Source organism: Capricornis sumatraensis, chromosome 16 (assembly GCF_032405125.1).
Source record: "Capricornis sumatraensis isolate serow.1 chromosome 16, serow.2, whole genome shotgun sequence".
Classification (NCBI taxonomy): domain Eukaryota; kingdom Metazoa; phylum Chordata; class Mammalia; order Artiodactyla; family Bovidae; genus Capricornis; species Capricornis sumatraensis.
Window position 1 is genome coordinate 64,872,384 of NC_091084.1, and position 16,781 is coordinate 64,889,164.

Genomic DNA, 16,781 nt, shown 5'->3' on the forward strand with positions numbered 1-16,781 from the left:
AACCAAAAGGAGAGCCTAGGTTGGCTGTAAGGGTCTCGGTTTTACCTGCCTCACCTTGCCTGTCCCGGGCTTGATCTCTTAATTGATTGCCAATATGGCATTTGTTTTCCAGGCAATCTCACCTTTCATATTTGTTTACTGCTCATTGTTTCCACCTCTGATTTCAACTCACAATTTTTATTTTAGTTTGCTATGGTGTGGGAGGGAAAGGGTGGATAGTGGATGGGAATCCTTAAGATTTCCTTACATCTTGCAATTCCAGCATGCATTAAAAGCCATGTTTTGCCTAGCATCTACTTGTTGTTTAGTGGGTTGGCCCTTATGAGTAGGTCGTCTGCCATAATGTGTGTGTGCTCAGTTGCCCAGTCATGTTTGACTCTTTGCGACCCCATGGACTGTAGCCCCCCAGGCTCCTCTGTCCATGGGATTCTCCAGGCATGAATTCTGGATCAGGTTGCCATTTCCTACTCCAGGAATCAAACTCACATCTTTCATCTCCTGCATTGGCAGGTGAATTCTTCACCAATCTGTGCCATGTGGGATGCCTATAATGCTGGAGGGAAAAACCCTCATTCATTTTAAAGAATCCTGTTTATGGTTTCTCTCTCCTGCTACCTTTCGTCTGGATACCTTCAGGTTTAAAGCCCTATCATCTTGTTCCTTAAGAGATATGGCAGGCCATGATACCTATAGAAAAAAAAAAAAATGAATAAGAAGCACAAGCCACGCTTTGTCTTTGCGGAGAGCATTCCTAGATTTTCTCCTGCTCAGAGACTGTGGTCTGGCTTGCTGGTCCTGTCTCTGACCATTTTTCTTTTCTCCCCTCCTGAGTTGATTACAATCTTCACTTGACAGTTTTGATCCCTTATCTTTAAATAGTGCTTTACAGATCATAAAATACTTACACATACACTGCCTGGCCTGATCTTCTTTGCACCCACCCCTCTGAGCAAGGCATCCTTGTCTCCATCTCAGCAGAAGACACTGAGGTCCAGAGAAGTCACCTGACTTGCTTAGAGACAGAAAATCTATTTATTAGCAAACCTCCACCCATACTTCCTGACTCCAAACCCATCGCTTTCCCCCACAAAACCTGCTTTCCATGAGTGAGAAAATAAGCACAATCCATGATTCATTCTTTATCCAATATTTATTGCCCATCCAGGATATAACAGGCACTGTTCCAGGCATGAAGATACAGCTGACAACAGATCCCTCGCCCTCATTACAGTCTTGTTGTAATACCAGAGTGACAACTGCTATGATAAAAAATTAAAACAGAATATGGAGCCCCAAGGGAATATGGGGCTGGATGAATGACAGAAAGAAAGGAGCCATGGGAAGAACCAGGAGAGAAACATTCCTAGGGAAGCCCAAGGCGGGAAACAACTTGGCGGATTCTAAGACCAACTGAGGGACTCTGACTGCAAGGGCCCAGCAAGGGAAGAGTGGAGGTGGATGAGACAGAAGAGGGGTCTGGGAACAAGTTAAGGGCGATGGAAGGGGGACGTCTGAGGAAAGAAGGAAAGTCTAACCCTCGGAAGTCTGCTTCCCTTTTAAGTGAGAAGAACCTGTGTGTTGATGAGCACCAGGTATTAACATGTGTCTCCCTGTTTGCTCCTCCCTTTCTCAGGCCTACAGGTTTTCCCAGCTTCCTGAAATGGTCATGGGCTCTCCCCCTCCACCTGTGCCTCCGCGGACAGGCCCTGTGGCTGTCGCTTCTCTCAGGCGGTAACACATTCCTTTCTTTGCCTTGTTTGGGATATTTGCAGAGGATTTGGTCCTGTGAGCCCAGCAACATACATCCTTCATGCCCTGCCCCACTCGGGGGTGCATCACCTGTGTAGACAACCATGTGACCAGGGCACCTCGAATGCCGTGAAAAAAGTGGGGGCCACAGAGGGTTGGCCTACTTTCTTACCATTGAAAATTGAAAGTCCCATAGAACCCACAATTGAAAAAACCCAAGGTCAACTGCCCCATACCCTGAAAACCTCATGCACTGACATTGAGGATCTAAAAATTATTCCAGTTTGGGCCATCACAACAGCTGTCTCAAGTCTGGGCACCTCCTGCAGGTGTGTGTGTCAGAAGACCCTTTGTTACTGAGGGGTGGTGTCCCAGAGGCTGGGGAGCAGTGTGTCTGGGCTCCTGCCCTAACTCTTGCCTTCCAAGATGGGGAGGCTGAAAGTACATGAACTTGGACAGGTCAGCTGGGAAGCATATATTCAGCATTCTCTTTGCTCTGTAACACTATAAAAAGCACATGCTTTAAGTATAGATAGGAAACAACAGCCAAGAGCACTGGGGAGGTTGGAATAGTCAATATGTCCAGGGCTGGGAGAGTGGCCCATACGGTGCCTTGGGGTCCCTATGGGCCACTGCCCTGGCCTTCCTACCATAGCCTCCCCCAAAATGCTTGTCACGCTGTATATGGGCCACAGGTCTGAACTTTGTGAAAATGGTGAAAAGAAATGAGTTTTCCTCAGAAACAACCCTCCCTTCATTTCCAGCAGTTTAGGATGCTGAGCTGTATGTAGACATCACCCTTTGACCCCAGTCAAGTTCAGAGTGGGGGTGGGGGGTGGGGACAGCAGACCAGGGTTCCACCCTACCTGCCAGTAGCCTGCTGTGTAACCCCAGGCACGATGCCTCACCTCTCTGGTTCCTCTTTCCTTATCTGTCAAATGAGAGCAAAGTTCTAAATGATCTCAGAGGCTCTGGGAGTCCCCAAAGGTGGCCACATGTACAGAGCAGAATCCAGGGATTTTCCCAGGATGGTTTTCCAAAGGAGTAACTGATGCCTAGAAACAGCATGTGAGAAGCCAGAGCTGTGGGAGTGAGAAAAGGAGAGATGGAGAAAGAAGAGAGACCCCACAGTCCTGGTCCCCGACACCCACCTCATGTGGAGTTTAATCCTCACAGCCTGTGTCTGACCCTCCCTGGGGAATAGTTACTCCTGAGGGTTCTGAATTGGAGGAGCTTGTCATCAGCGATTCATGCTACATTTGCTGAAGGCCCGCACCTACTTCTTATTTCTCCTTTCATGTCCTTCTGCACCATTTGTCATCCTCGCCAAGTATCAGGAGGTCACTCCCTCCATAGGAACCCAGAGGGTTGGACCAGAGAGGAACCTTTGAGATGGAGTCACCCTCCCCTTTGAGGAAACTGGGGCTCAGAGAGAGGAGGTAGTTAGGACTCAGACCCCCCTGCCTCCTGTCCTGCTCCCTTGCGCCCCTGTGCAGAGGGTGGCCCTGTGGGCTGGCAGCCTGCTACCCGCTGTGGCTGTCTTTGCCTCCTTCCATCTGAATTTTAGGAAAGCCGGAGGGCCTCCGCCGAAGGGAAGAGAGACACTGGCTAAAGCACCCTTTATACTTGGGGGAGAGGCTGGTGCTCCCACCCCAGCCCCCTCTTATTACCTGGCTTTCTGAGCACTAAGTGGAAATGGGTGTTAAGTGGGCCAGATTCTCTGTTTATCTGTGGAACAAAAACGTGTTCTCGCATTCACAGCACTCAGCAAGAGCTAGGCTTCTGCTCCTGAGAGCAGACCCCAGCCCGAGCTTCCGGAGCCTGGGGCTTCTTGCTTCCAGCCGCTCTCCAGACGAAGCCTTCCCATTGGCTGCCGGTGATGTCATCGCCTGCCAGGTTGACCATCCCCAGCAAAGACCCAGTGCTAATTGCTTGGCTCGTGTTTATGTGGAGATGAAGTGTTCTTCTCCCCAGAGACGCAAGAGTCACCCACAGGGGAGCACTGACCTTGAATGTCTAAAAATGACTCCAGCTCGGCCACCGCGACGGCTGCTGCAGGTCTGGGCTCCCTTTGTCATCGGGGGAACGGGGGCTGCAAACTCAGGCCCGAGGACCCAGCAGTCCTGTCGCTCGGAGGCCGAGGCGCTCCCCCGCTTCCCCGGCGGTGACCTGCCCCGGGAGCCTCGCCTCACCTCGCGGGCCGCTGTCCCAGCAGGCGGCTAAGGTGGCCTTTCTCCCTGCCCAGGTCCACTTCGGACATTGGCAGCAAGACTAGGATGGGCGAGTCCGCGGGGCCCGAGCCCGCCCAGCTGCACGACAGCGCCTCCTTCGCGCAGGTGTCCCGAGGCCCCGTGTCCGTGGCGCAGTTGGATCAGTCGGCTTTAAATTACTCAGGTGGGCTAGAGGAGAAAAGCCTGGAAGAAGCCCGCGCCCTGCCCCAGCGTCCCCCCCCCTACCTCTGTTCTTTTCCCGGCCCTCCACCTTCTGTCCGCCAGGCTCAGGGATCAAAGCGACTGTATTTCTGGATCTCCTGTAGCCCTGGCTAGAAGAGCTACTGCTCTTATTTGTTTACAATATCTGAAATCTGACAAAATACTAAGATATATTACAGTCAGGGTGGATGTTAACATCTTTCCAGACCTCAGACCTTTAAAAAAAGCATTCCAGATACAACTGTCTACCCCCAACTCATTCTCCTTCTCCCCAGAGGTAATCACAATCCTTAAGTCGTAGGTGTTAACGTTTCATTACGTTACAACAATATACTGTATTAATGCTGTATATATTTTAAATTTACGTAAGTGATGTCAAGCTATACCTTTCCTTTTGCACTATTTTCTTGATTAAACATTGTTAGCAAAGCTTCTCCAGGTTGCTACACTCACATTGATCTAGCTCCTTTGTTTACACTGCCATGTGGTGTTCCATTACGTGATAGGCCACACTTGATCCTGTCCCCTAACAAGGGACAGACTGGTTGTTTCCAGCGTTTCGCTATTACAAACAATGAACATGGAGGTCTGGACATGCCCTAATGGGTTTTTTCTTTTAATCAAACCATTCCTTTTAGGCTAAAACACCCAACTGTCAACACTTATTAAAGCATAGTATGTCCAGAAATTCCACCAATGAAACCCATTCCTTTTGGTTCCTCTTCTTGTCTCTTTAAGAACAGCCATCCTTCTGGGAGGAAAACCCTTGGCACCAAGGTGTCATTTCCTCTTGCCAGCAGATCAGGGGTGTGGGATGGGGATGGGGGAGTTGGTGAGGGCTCGGCAAGGGGAGTTGAGCCATCGCTTCTCTAGAAAGCCAGGTCCGAGTCTCAGCAGGTGACTCTACTACTGTCTGGGCAGGTGAGCGGGGGGCTGAGGCTACAGGTGGAGATCTGTTGCCCCCTGCCCCCCAGGAGCTCCTTCCCCAATGCCACAATCCTATTTCACAGCTTCTCCAAGCTTGTGCAGATGTTAGCCCAGTGGGCAAGGTGCTGGCTTAATCTCACCCATCCATCTCCTCCATGCCAGGTAATACAGTGCCAGCAGTGTTCGCCATCCCAGCTGCCAACAGACCTGGTTTCACCGGCTACTTCATCCCAACGCCCCCCTCATCCTACAGGAACCAGGCCTGGATGTCCTACGCCGGAGAGAACGAGCTCCCCAGCCAGTGGGCTGATTCGGTGAGACCCTCGCTGATTCCCTCACAACTTTACCTGCTTGACACACTTCAGGGAGAAAATGAATGTGAGGCTGAGACTAAGTGTTTTGTTAGCTCAGGCCCCCTCTCACCAACCAGGTGTCGAAAGTCAGCCTTTAGAAGAGACAGTTGGCAGGTGGAGGGGGTTGGGGTTGGGGGAGTGGCGGTGGTGGTGGTGGTGATATCCTTTGATAGAGATGTCTGAGAACCACTTTCAGTCAGATTCCACCTCTTCCTGGAGGGCACCCTTAATCAAATACCTTTTTATATTAACTGTCAATTTTTGAGTATTTTGTATGTGCCAGACACCATGTTAGATGTTCTATTTATGTTGTCTTAATCTACACAAGACCCATAATGTAGGTATTATTGTTGTTCCTCTGATGTATCCAGCATTCAGACCTGCATCTCTCCAGCTCCAAAGCCTTTGCCAAGTTTGTTCCCTTCAACTTTAAAATCCTGTAAGAATTTTAGTTCCAATACCAGAAAAAGCAGTATTAGAAACCCAGGACAGAACTACTTTGCATGTAGATCCGAAGGCTTTCTGCATGTCTTCAGCTGAAAACTGTCTTGTCACAGTCCCCTGGTTTCTTCCTTATATGAGTCGGAGTCTATGGCACAGTCGACTTGGCCCAGCCTAGACCAAAGAGGGGCAGCAACCAGCTGAACCTGAATATGCACACCCAAACCTGCCTGTTAACGCACTGCCAAATGAAAAACAAAAAGCAAGCAAACCAAAGTACCACAGTGACAGCCCCTAGAGTGGGTTGCTCCAGTCCCTGTGTGAGACCGTCCGTCATGGATAAGAAAGGCAGGCTGTCTTCTGAAGGCCTGTGGTGCTGTATTCATCTTAGGGTTTGTTTCAGCATTTGTCAATACGCATTGACACCCAAGGCCTGTGTCAACTTTTTTCTCTGTCCAGACCCCTAGGGTCCATTCTGTCTACCCCTACAGGTTCAGTTGGTGTCTGCTTTTATTGTAGTGATGCCACATTTAAACAGCATTGTCAAGGTAAAACTACCCTACATATTTATTAATTTTCCTGATGATCAAAGCTTATCCCTGAGCGTTCCCGGTGGCTCAGTGGTAAAGAATCCGCCTGCCAATGCAGGAGACACATGCATTGTGTCTCCCGATCCCTGATTTGGGAAAATTCCACATGCCACAGAGCAACTAAGCCCACATGCCACAACTATTGAGCCTGTGCTCTAGAGCCCATGCTTCGCAACAAGGGAAGCCACCACAATGAGAGGCCTGCGTGGTGCAAAGAGAGAGCAGCTCCCGCTCTCTGCAACTAGAAAAAAGCCCACGCAGCAATGAAGACCCAGCACTGCCATAAATAAATAAATAAAACTGTATATTTAAAAAGTTGTCTTTAAAAAAAGCTCATCCCTTTACTTGCCAAAATATCTTTAAAGTATGTGCTATCTTGAATTTTAAAATTCTGGAATGAATTACATCCTTCTCCCCTTCTTTAGAAGAAAAACATAATTTAATTTGTCTTTAACAAATGATTCAACATCATTATTATGCCCCACTGAGAAGGCAATGGCACCCCACTCCAGTACTCTTGCCTGGAAAGTCCCATGGAGGGAGGAGCCTGGTGGGCTGCAGTCCATGTGGTCGCTAAGAGTCAGACACAACTGAGCGACTTCACTTTCACTTTTCACTTTCATGCGTTGGAGAAGGAAATGGCAACCCACTCCAGTGTTCTTGCCTGGAGAATCCCAGGGACGGGGGAGCCTGGTGGGCTGCCGTCTATGGGGTTGCACAGAGTCGGACACGACTGAAGCGACTTAGCAGTAGCAGTAGCAGTACTAAAATGACATCTGTAAGATGGGCTCTGATGGTTTGTAGAATTACTTCCCCTACGTCAAACATCTCCAAACTATGCTTTTTGGAATTACTACAAGGCTTAGTATGGTTTTTCTTTCTCTGACCTTGCTCCCAGCTCACTTCTTCTATTGCTGCCAATGTCCCCACTTTCAGATATATTTGCCCTTAAATATGCTTTTCCTAATGTACTATTATGTGCAAATGAGGCACATCTGAGCTCATGAGAGTTGTTTGTAGAGTTGGAGTAAATGAACTCTAAGAGAGTAACTAGAGGCATTCCCTACTGATAGGTCTACACATCTTAGTGTGGGAGTGTTTGGCCTGTGTTCTGGTTGGCAGTGGGCCTTTTTTGCTTCCTTTGTCATGCTCAGCTCTTCTAAGCAGCTGAAATCACGGGGTGTGCGTTGATCAGTTCAGATTTTATTTGACTCCATAATTTCACTTGCAATCTAAACATAATGTGTACTTTTCAGAAAGTAGATGGTACTTAACTTGTGCTAATTAGTCAGTAAACCTGCAGCTTTGTCAGCTCACCCTCTGTGTGCAGGGTGCGCTGGGTGCGTGGCAGGAGTCAACAGAGGTATTTACAAAACCTTGGCCCTTGCCTTCAAGATACTTACAGATAACACTTAGCCGGACTTATGGCCACATAACTCAGATGCCTCTGGGTTCGTGTTGCCTTAAAAATGAAGGAAAGGGAACCCAGCAAATCAAAACCTAATCTTCTGGACAGGATGACTTGATCACCGCATTCCCCCACCCCCATCCCCAGTGTGAGGGAGAGCTAGTTTCTTATTAGCTGTTTTTAAGAGAAAAATGATTGCTACAGCCTAGATGGGTCTTTCATGGAGCCCACTTACCATCTGCAGGTAAGCAGGTATAGCCCCTTGCATGGAACGCAGTAGCCAGGGAGCAAGCTGGGAGGTCAGGTGCTTTATTGCATTTGAAAGACAGCACAGGAGGTTCAGAGGGACCAGCTGAGAAAGATATTCAGATATTCTTTCAGCTTGAGAAAGAGATTCCGTTGGAGAAAATGTTCACCCTCTGGCATCACCACCTCAATGGACATGAGTCTGAGCAAATTCCAGGAGATAGTGAAGGACAGGGAAGCCTGGTGTGCTATAGTCCATGGGGTCACAACATGTCTTAGCAACTGAACAACAACTACATCCATGTGAGAAGAAAAAAGTGCCTACCATCAGCTGGTGCTAGTGGTAAAGAACCCGACTGCCAGTGCAGGAGATTTAAGAGATGTGGGTTCTATCCCTGGGTGGGGAAGATCCTCTGGAGGAGGGCATGGCAACCCACTCCAGTATTCTTGCCTGTAGAATCCCATGGACAGAGAAGTTTGGCGGGCTACAGTCCATAAGGGTCACACGGAGTCGGACACGACTGAAGTGACTTTGCGTGCGTGCACACATGTATCATTTGGAGAGCTGGCCTTCCTGATTCCAGGTATCCAAATGTAAGGAGCTAGCTTGCATAACACCTGGACCTGGCCTGATAAATAGGTTTCATTCTTGGTGCTAGGTGGAGAGGGATTGGGAAGGAGTTACCAGGCTCAGTAGGAAACTGCTCTCGTCTGTAGGGGATGCTTCCCATGGGCCCTGGCTACGCAAGGAGTGATGTTTGCCAGTCCTGGATTTTGGTCCACACGGTGTGGTGGGTCCCACCTGCATCTCCTGTAAGAGAGGAAGAGTATGTCATGTCCTCATCTTCTGCACTTCTGAAGGGAACATTTCATGCAAAGATGAGCACAATAAAGGACTGAAGTGGTATGGACCTAACAGAAGCAGAAGATATTAAGAAGAGGTGGCAAGAATACACAGAAGAACTATACAAAAAAGATCTTCACAACCCAGTTAACCACGATGGTGTGATCACTCACTTAGAACCAGACATCCTGGAGTGCAAAGTCAAGTGGGCCCTGTGAAGCATCACTACGAACAGAGCTAGTGGAGGTGATGGAATTCCAGTGGAGCTATTTCAAATCCTGAAAGATGATGCTGTGAAAGTGCTACACCCAATATGCCAGCAAATCTGGAAAACTCAGCAGTGGCCACAGGACTGGAAAAGCTATTTTCATTCCAATCCCAAAGAAAGGCAATTACAAAGAATGCTCAAATTACCATACAGTTGCACTCATCTCATATGCTAGCAAAGTAATGCTCAAAATTCTCCAAGTCAGGCTTCAACAGTATGTGAACTGTGAACTTCCAGATGTTGAAGCTGTATTTAGAAAAGGCAGAGGAACCAGAGATCAAATTGCCAGCATCCGTTGCATCATCGAAAAAGCAAGAGAGTTCCAGAAAAACATCTGCTTTATTGACTACACCAACCCTTTGACTGTGTGGATCACAATAAACTATGGAAAATTCTGAAAGAGATGGGAATACCAGACCACCTGACCTGCCATCTGAGAAATCTGTATGCAGATCAAGAAGCAACAGTTAGAACTGAACATGGAACAACACACTGGTTCCAAATAGGGAAAGGAGTATGTCAAGGTTGTGTATTGTCACCCTGCTTATTTAACTTATATGCAGAGTACATCATGAGAAATGCTGGGCTGGATGAAGCACAAGCTGGAATCAAGATTGCCAGGAGAAATATCAATAACCTCAGATACACAGATGACACCACCCTCATGGCAGAAAGCAAAGAACTAAAGAGCCTCTTGATGAAAGTGAAAGAAGAGAGTGAAAAAGTTGTCTTAAAACTCAACATTCAGAAAACGAAGATCATGGCATCTGGTCCCATCACTTCATGGCAAATAGATGGGGAAGCAATGGAAAAAGTGACGGACTTTATTTTGGGGGGCTCCAAAATCACTGCAGATGGTGACTGCAGCCATGAAATTAAAAGACGCTTACTCCTTGGAAGGAAAGTTATGACCAACCTAGACAGCATGTTAAAAAGCAGAGGCATTACTTTGCCAACAAAGGTCCATCTAGTCAAGGCTATGGTTTTTCCATTGGTCATGTATGGATGTGAGAGTTGGACTATAAAGAAAGCTGAGCACCAAAAAATTGATGCTTTTGAACTGTGGTGTTGGAGAAGACTCTTGAGAGTCCCTTGGACTGCAAGGAGATCCAACCGGTCCATTCTGAAGGAGATCACCCCTGGGTGTTCTTTGGAAGGACTAATGCTGAAGCTGAAACTCCAGTACTTTGGCCATCTGATGCAAAGAACTGACTCATTTGAAAAGAGCCTGATGCTGGGGAAGATTGAAGGCAGGAGGAGAAGGGGATGACAGAGGATGAGATGGTTGGATGGCATTACTGACTCAATGGAGATGAGTTTGAGTAAACTCCAGGAGTTGGTGATGGACAGGGAGGCCTGGCATGCTGCAGTCCATGGGGTCTCAAAGACTGAACCGAACTGAACCAGTGGAGTCCGGTCCCCCGGCCTGTCCCAGCCACCAGCACCAAGTCAGTTAATGCTGCAGAGGTAGGAGGTCTCAATAGTTGGACACTGACCCTCAGCTCCAGCTGAACTTGAAATCCAGGGAAAGGGGACATGGCAGCTTCTTTCACAAACATAGGGCACCAGGTGCCTATCCTTCAGTGATTTTCAGATTATGCTGCTCAGAACCCTGGGTTCTAAGACACTCCCTTCTGTGTACCATGCACAGTTCGGGGCACAGTGATAAGCAGGTGAGACACAGCTTTGCGTTCACAAGTCGATGCCTGAGATGAGTGATGAAGTCATGAGTGACGACTAGTTATGCTAGACAAGGTGCATGGAAGGAATTTACAGGGAGTCCTTGACTAATATAGGGCTGGGGAAGGCCTCTCAGAAGAAAAGCAGTGTGAAGTGAGACTTGACAGGCAAACCCTGTGTCCTGGCCTTGGTGCTCGGTTCCCCCCAGTTAACTACCAGTGTGTCCCCAGCTCACGTGGCCCAAGGACTTGGACAGTCTGACTCCAGTTTTCCTCTAAGATGCAAGTGCAGTGTATTTGCAACTTTGTCTTTCTTTGCTAGGTCTTGTAGGGAAATTTAACCCCCAGACTTTGGGATATCCCGTCATTTCTTCCGTTATTCAGGTCCTCCCTGGTTCTCACCTGGCCCATTGAGGTAGCCTCAGATCCCGTTTCCTCTCTACCTCCAGTGGGTCCACCTCCTGCAGAGTGTTCCTTCCTACAGTACAGACCTTTCCTCTGCCTGACACCCCTGGTGGCTCCCAGGCCAGGGACTAGGAGGGACTGACAGGGACTAGGAGGGGCCTGCTTTCTTACTACATGTTCAGCCATCCAGAATTTCTGAATCATCACCCAACCTCATCCCACTCCATCCTCACCAGCTCCCACACAGACATCTCTGTAAAGAATGGGAACATGATGAATTCCTCAGAAGTGGCCCATAGAAAACGTTACCTCTGTAGCTTGGTGTTCAGCGGCTTTCTGAACTGGTCCTGCCCACCCTTCTTCCTGAGCTCCTCCCAAACTGCTCACACCCTCCGTGGTCAGACCACCTTACTGAACCTCCCTGGGGACACCGTCCTCCGTGTATTGCCAGACCTCTGCATGGCTGTCCCTCTGCCTGGAATGCCCCTTCCACCTTGTCTTCCGCGAAACAGCCTCTCCATCCTAGCCGTCTCCTCTCCAGACTCAGCTAAGATGCTTCTCCTGGAAAGCTGCCGTACTGCCCACATGTGTCCCATCCCCTGCAGCACCCCAGGGCCTACGTGATCCATGGGCATTTATCTCACAGTGATGCAACTAGCTTATGGGATATAAAGGCCTTTTGTGGATTAGTCTGGAACAGCATCCCCATGTGTGGCCCTGTTTCTGTGGGCAAGTCGATCCTGAATTCTAAATCATTGTCCTGTCCATACTTCTAGAAGTGTCCGTATTATTGGCATAGAACTATCTTCCACTTTTAATGAAAAGAAAATTTTTCCAAGAAGCCAAGATCTTATTCCAGATGCATGACATGATAGTTCAGTGATTAACTCCCAGCCTTGAAGCCAGCCTGTCTCTGTGGCTTGTCAGCTGTGGCAGCTTTGACTGAGACACTGTTTGTTTTTGTTTCCTCTTCTGTAAAATAAGGGTAACAATACCTACCTCCTAGGAGAATTGCTCTGAGAATTAAATGAGATCATGATTGGAAAGCCCTTAGCACAGGGCTCGTTCAGCGTTAACTATTGTCATCAGTAATAAATCCCTGAGTCCTTTGAGGTCCTTAAAGAACCACACATCTCTGCTTAGATGGTGCTTATATTAAAAAGGTAGCCAGGTAGATTCAGATGTAGACTGGGTATGTGCCCACTGTTTGCACAAAGTGTAAAATGCCTATTTAATTCATCCAACCAGCAGAACCAGTGAGTCGAAGTCACCTAGCTTTTTTTATATCTGCACAATGGCGAGTTGCCTTCATTTTCTTCTAAATCTCTTCCTTGTCCTCAGTCCCCTCCTCCTTTGGTATCTAGTGTATCCTATGACTTGAGCCCATTCCTGATACCTGGCCCTGTCTTCTCTCCCAAAATGCTCTGCAGGTCCCCCTCCCGGGGTACATCGAAGCTTACCCCCGATCCCGGTATCAGCAGAACTCACCCTCCAGGCTCCCGCGTCAGTACAGCCAGCCGGCCGGGCTGCACCCCAGCTTGGAGCAGGCCCCGGCGCCCTCCACAGCAGCCTCACAGCAGAGCCTGGCGGACAACGACCCATCCGACACCCCCCTCACCAACATTTCCACGGCGGCCCTGGTGAAAGCCATCCGGGAAGAGGTGGCCAAGCTTGCCAAGAAACAGACAGACATGTTCGAGTTCCAGGTCTAATGCCTTCACCCCTTGAGACTTCCAGACTCTGAGGAAGCAGGCTTTGGGTTTTTCCAGGCGTGGTGGGACTGGAGACATGAGACGATGCGGGAGTCTTTCTCACCCTCAGTTTCTGAAAAGGTGAACAGAGGGGCTTCTGGGGAACAGAAAACTCTTGAACAACGGGATGCTTGGCCTATTCAACTGATTGTATGTCAACAAGTCCGCATGTGGGACCATATGTTTGATACTCTGTTAATTAACTGTTTGAGCTGTGGGTGTATTCCCTCCCCAGTGGAGCCTTAGTCACAAGAGAGGAGACGCTTGCTAATCTGCAGATTCCTGTCCAGTACCACATTTTAACAGGTCACCAGAAGGGGGGAGAGCACAGCTCTATCTTCAGTAACCTCTGCATGTTAACTGTTTCTGTGTTAAAGGCAATGCAGGCGTGTGATGAAGCCCCAGACTGTTCTCTCATTCAGCCAGAACTGTAATTATCCAGTCACCTCCAGTCTCCAAGGGAGACACTGACTCCAGCCAAGAAACTTGAGTCCTTTTCTTTTAAAGGTTCATATTCAAAGTCAAATAAATTGGATGAAAATCAGGAGTGTCAATGACTGCACCTATACATAGTCCTGACTCTTCCCCCCCACCCAGCCCTGCCCCCAATTAATTCAACAAAGGCCAAGAAAGAGAGAAGATAAGAGGGAATGGTGGATTCGTGTTGACAGGTTCTTTGAAAAGGTGTTGTCATGTTGGAAACAGAGTATTCTGCAAGTTGGGCTCTAGCTGGAAGAGCATCGGTGCTAAGAGCTTTTAGGATCCTACAAAAGAAAAACAGGTTTTCTTTGCCCTGCAGTGAAGGTAGCCTGAGAACAGAGCTTCTCTCTTTTTGTGGGGACAATAGATACATCGACTTTTACAAGGAAATCTCTGTCTCTTCAACAATGATGTCCAGCATGTGCTGCCCAGTGATCCAAAAGGAAATAGTCATTGACGCCTATTGGAAGCAGGAATAGTGAACCCAGTCTCCCCAGGCTGCAGCCTCTGTTTATAGAAGCTTCTGAATGTAGAAAATCTGTTGATTTATGTTCAAATGTAAATAACATTTTTAAAGGTGTATGGAGTTAGCCAGTCCCCTCCCATACTTGTCCCCATAGTTAATAGACATAGGAGGACATTTGCTGCAATGGCAGGCTTCTGACCTCATGACCATGGTGTTGTAAGTTAGGCTTCCTGGCATGGTAGGTCAGCCTCCAGAGCTCTGGGTGGACATTGCCTTGCAGCCCGGAGGCCCCAGCTGCTGACTGTCAACGCTGACTTCAGGTCCCCCTGGGGAAGGGACACCCTGGTTTCATCACCAACTTTGGGAGCTATGCTCAATGTCAAGGGCTTTCATGGTGTCCGTTGGGGAATGAGGTCCTCTCCTGCCTTCACCCATGATCCATCTAGCTTCAGCTTGTATTCATCTCCTCTGAGCCCATCTTTCCATTCTCCTCATGAGTTTCTTTGGTCTTTATTGAGAGAAGAAGGTGGAAATTTTCAAATTGAGAGAAGAGTAGGAATGGAACTGATTAGAGTGAGAGAATCAAACTGTCAAAGCACAGACTTTTCAAAGAAGCTGTTTTTATTTCTCAATGGCAAATTGCCCTTTCTGCAATGTTCTGGAGATGATGTGTCATGGATGCCCCAAACCAGTCTCTTGTTCGGATGATATTAGGTAGCGTCCTTTTGGTATGCTGGTTGATCTTTCATAGTGTTAGTTTTTTGTTACTTAAAAAAAAAATCAGCTATAAATAAAATGTATTTTTGTAATTTCCATGTGTATATATGGTATATTTCTACCAATGGCCAGTTGTTGTAACCCAAAACCTAAGTCAGTTTGCAAACACTGTGGACAGTGCAAGATTTTATTGACAGATTAACACAATACCTAAGTCTATCCAAATAGGTATTCAGTGCACTTGAATGAACAAAGAGCCAAAGAAACTCAGCCTTTTCATGCAAACGGTATGAGTCTGATAAAGTCAGCTACATTGTCCCGCCTTATCAATGATATTACTATCTCATCAGTGCAATGATATCAACCCAGTACTTTGTCTACTTGGTAAATGCTTGGAAATACTGTATGTGAAAATGAAGTTTCAAGACCTTAGTGTAATTTAAATATATACACATGCTTCCAAGACAGTGTCTACACTTTGGATGTCCCAGTGACTCACAGAGGAAGAGCTCACAGGGTGCAGTGGTCTGGCTTCAGTTGGCTAAAAGAATGCCAAAAAATCATGGCGAGCTGTGCAGATTATGAGTGAGTCAGTGGAGATGACTTCAAATATGGCATGCTAAGTCAGACACTCTCTTAAACTAGACACCACAGGTTTAAGAGTAGTATATGGGAGGAAAAGCTTAAGTTGAGAAATCAGTGTGTCCATGTTGTTCCGCCAATGCAAAGATGGCCGCCATTGTTTGATGTCCTGTGACTAAGATGGGAGTCCCTTTTCTGAAGAGTCTCCTGACCCTCAGGAGATGATAGATACCTGGACGGCCGGCCCTGAGACAAGGCAGGTGTTCAGAAGTGCCATGAGAGCCCAGAGACTCTGTGTTCCTCATGACCCTCCAGACAGTTGAAGAAGCCTTGAAGAACCAGAGGACCATTGGTGACGTCCGAGAGGGAAGTCAACGTTCGGAGAAGTGGAGTGACCTGCCCAGGCCTTCAGCCCCAGCCCACTTGCTCGTGATCGGGCTTGCTTTCCATTTCGCCATGCTGCCTGAACGCTTGTCTGTGATGCGTTTCTTGAACTGTGCTAGGAAGTTTAAAAAGTAGACAAGGGTTATGTGAGGGACTCCCTACATTCTTGCAAAGGAAAAAGATGATTGAATACAGTGTATAGAGGACAACGCATTTGTGGCATAATAAACATTTTTTGGAACTAGTTTCGATGTGAGTTTTCTGAGTTCATGAAAAGAAAAGCATTTTGGCTTTTTCTAGAGAGTACCATCAAGGAAATGGGGTTCTCCACTGCTGTTGAAGACTTTAGGGGTGTATTCTTCTCTTAGTGCCATGGATCCAAAGAGGCAGCCTGAGTTGACTAATGACTAAGACAGGGTGGATCATGTAGGAATCAGTTCTCTGGTGCAGAAGTTATATTGTGCATTTCTTAATTTAAGAATTCAGCAGAAGGGCATGTATAATTTCTGTGTATTCTTGAGGGAAGAATGGATAGGATATTGTTGGATTCGTGATTTTTAAAAAAAGAAAAAAACCTCAGAGTACAGATGGAGGAGGAGAAAAATTTAAATACCTGACTAAAATGCTTCTCTAACAGGCAGGAACTAACAAAATATATCAAAAGATTTAAATCCTGATTACCAATAAATAGGCTTCTTTTTCATACATAACATGTAGGCATTCATTGTTTAATGAATAAAATAACATTATTTTAAAGTCTGAGAACAGAATTTAAATGTAATTCACTCCTTCTGTTACACACCAGAAAGTAGTTTGGACTTTTCTAACAAAATACAGCCAAATACGCTTAGGGAAAGATAGTAATTTAGCTTAGAGCAGTGACTGACTTGGGTCCAAGTGTTAGAAATTCAATGTGGCTATTTAGTCCAATCTGGAAGAGATTCTAGTCAAGGGCATTTGCAAGGACTAGAAACCCATTCATACTTGGGCAGATGTGGGGAGTGACTGAGCAAATATAAGCAGACCTCAGAAATATTGTGAGTCTGGTTCCAGACTGCC

The 16,781-nt window shown here is 47.3% G+C and overlaps 1 protein-coding gene across 1 annotated transcript in view; it reads left to right on the forward strand.

Annotated features, from left to right (window-relative positions):
* Positions 1-15,912, forward strand: part of KIAA1549L (KIAA1549 like) — a 129,168-nt gene extending 113,256 nt beyond the window's left edge. The window contains exons 17-20 of the mRNA XM_068988048.1: positions 1,634-1,731; positions 3,995-4,143; positions 5,271-5,422; positions 12,773-15,912. Coding sequence (XP_068844149.1) covers positions 1,634-1,731; positions 3,995-4,143; positions 5,271-5,422; positions 12,773-13,054 — 681 coding nt within the window. The 3' untranslated portion in view covers positions 13,055-15,912. The remainder of the gene's footprint in view (positions 1-1,633; positions 1,732-3,994; positions 4,144-5,270; positions 5,423-12,772) is intronic.
* The last annotated feature ends 869 nt before the right edge of the window (positions 15,913-16,781 follow it).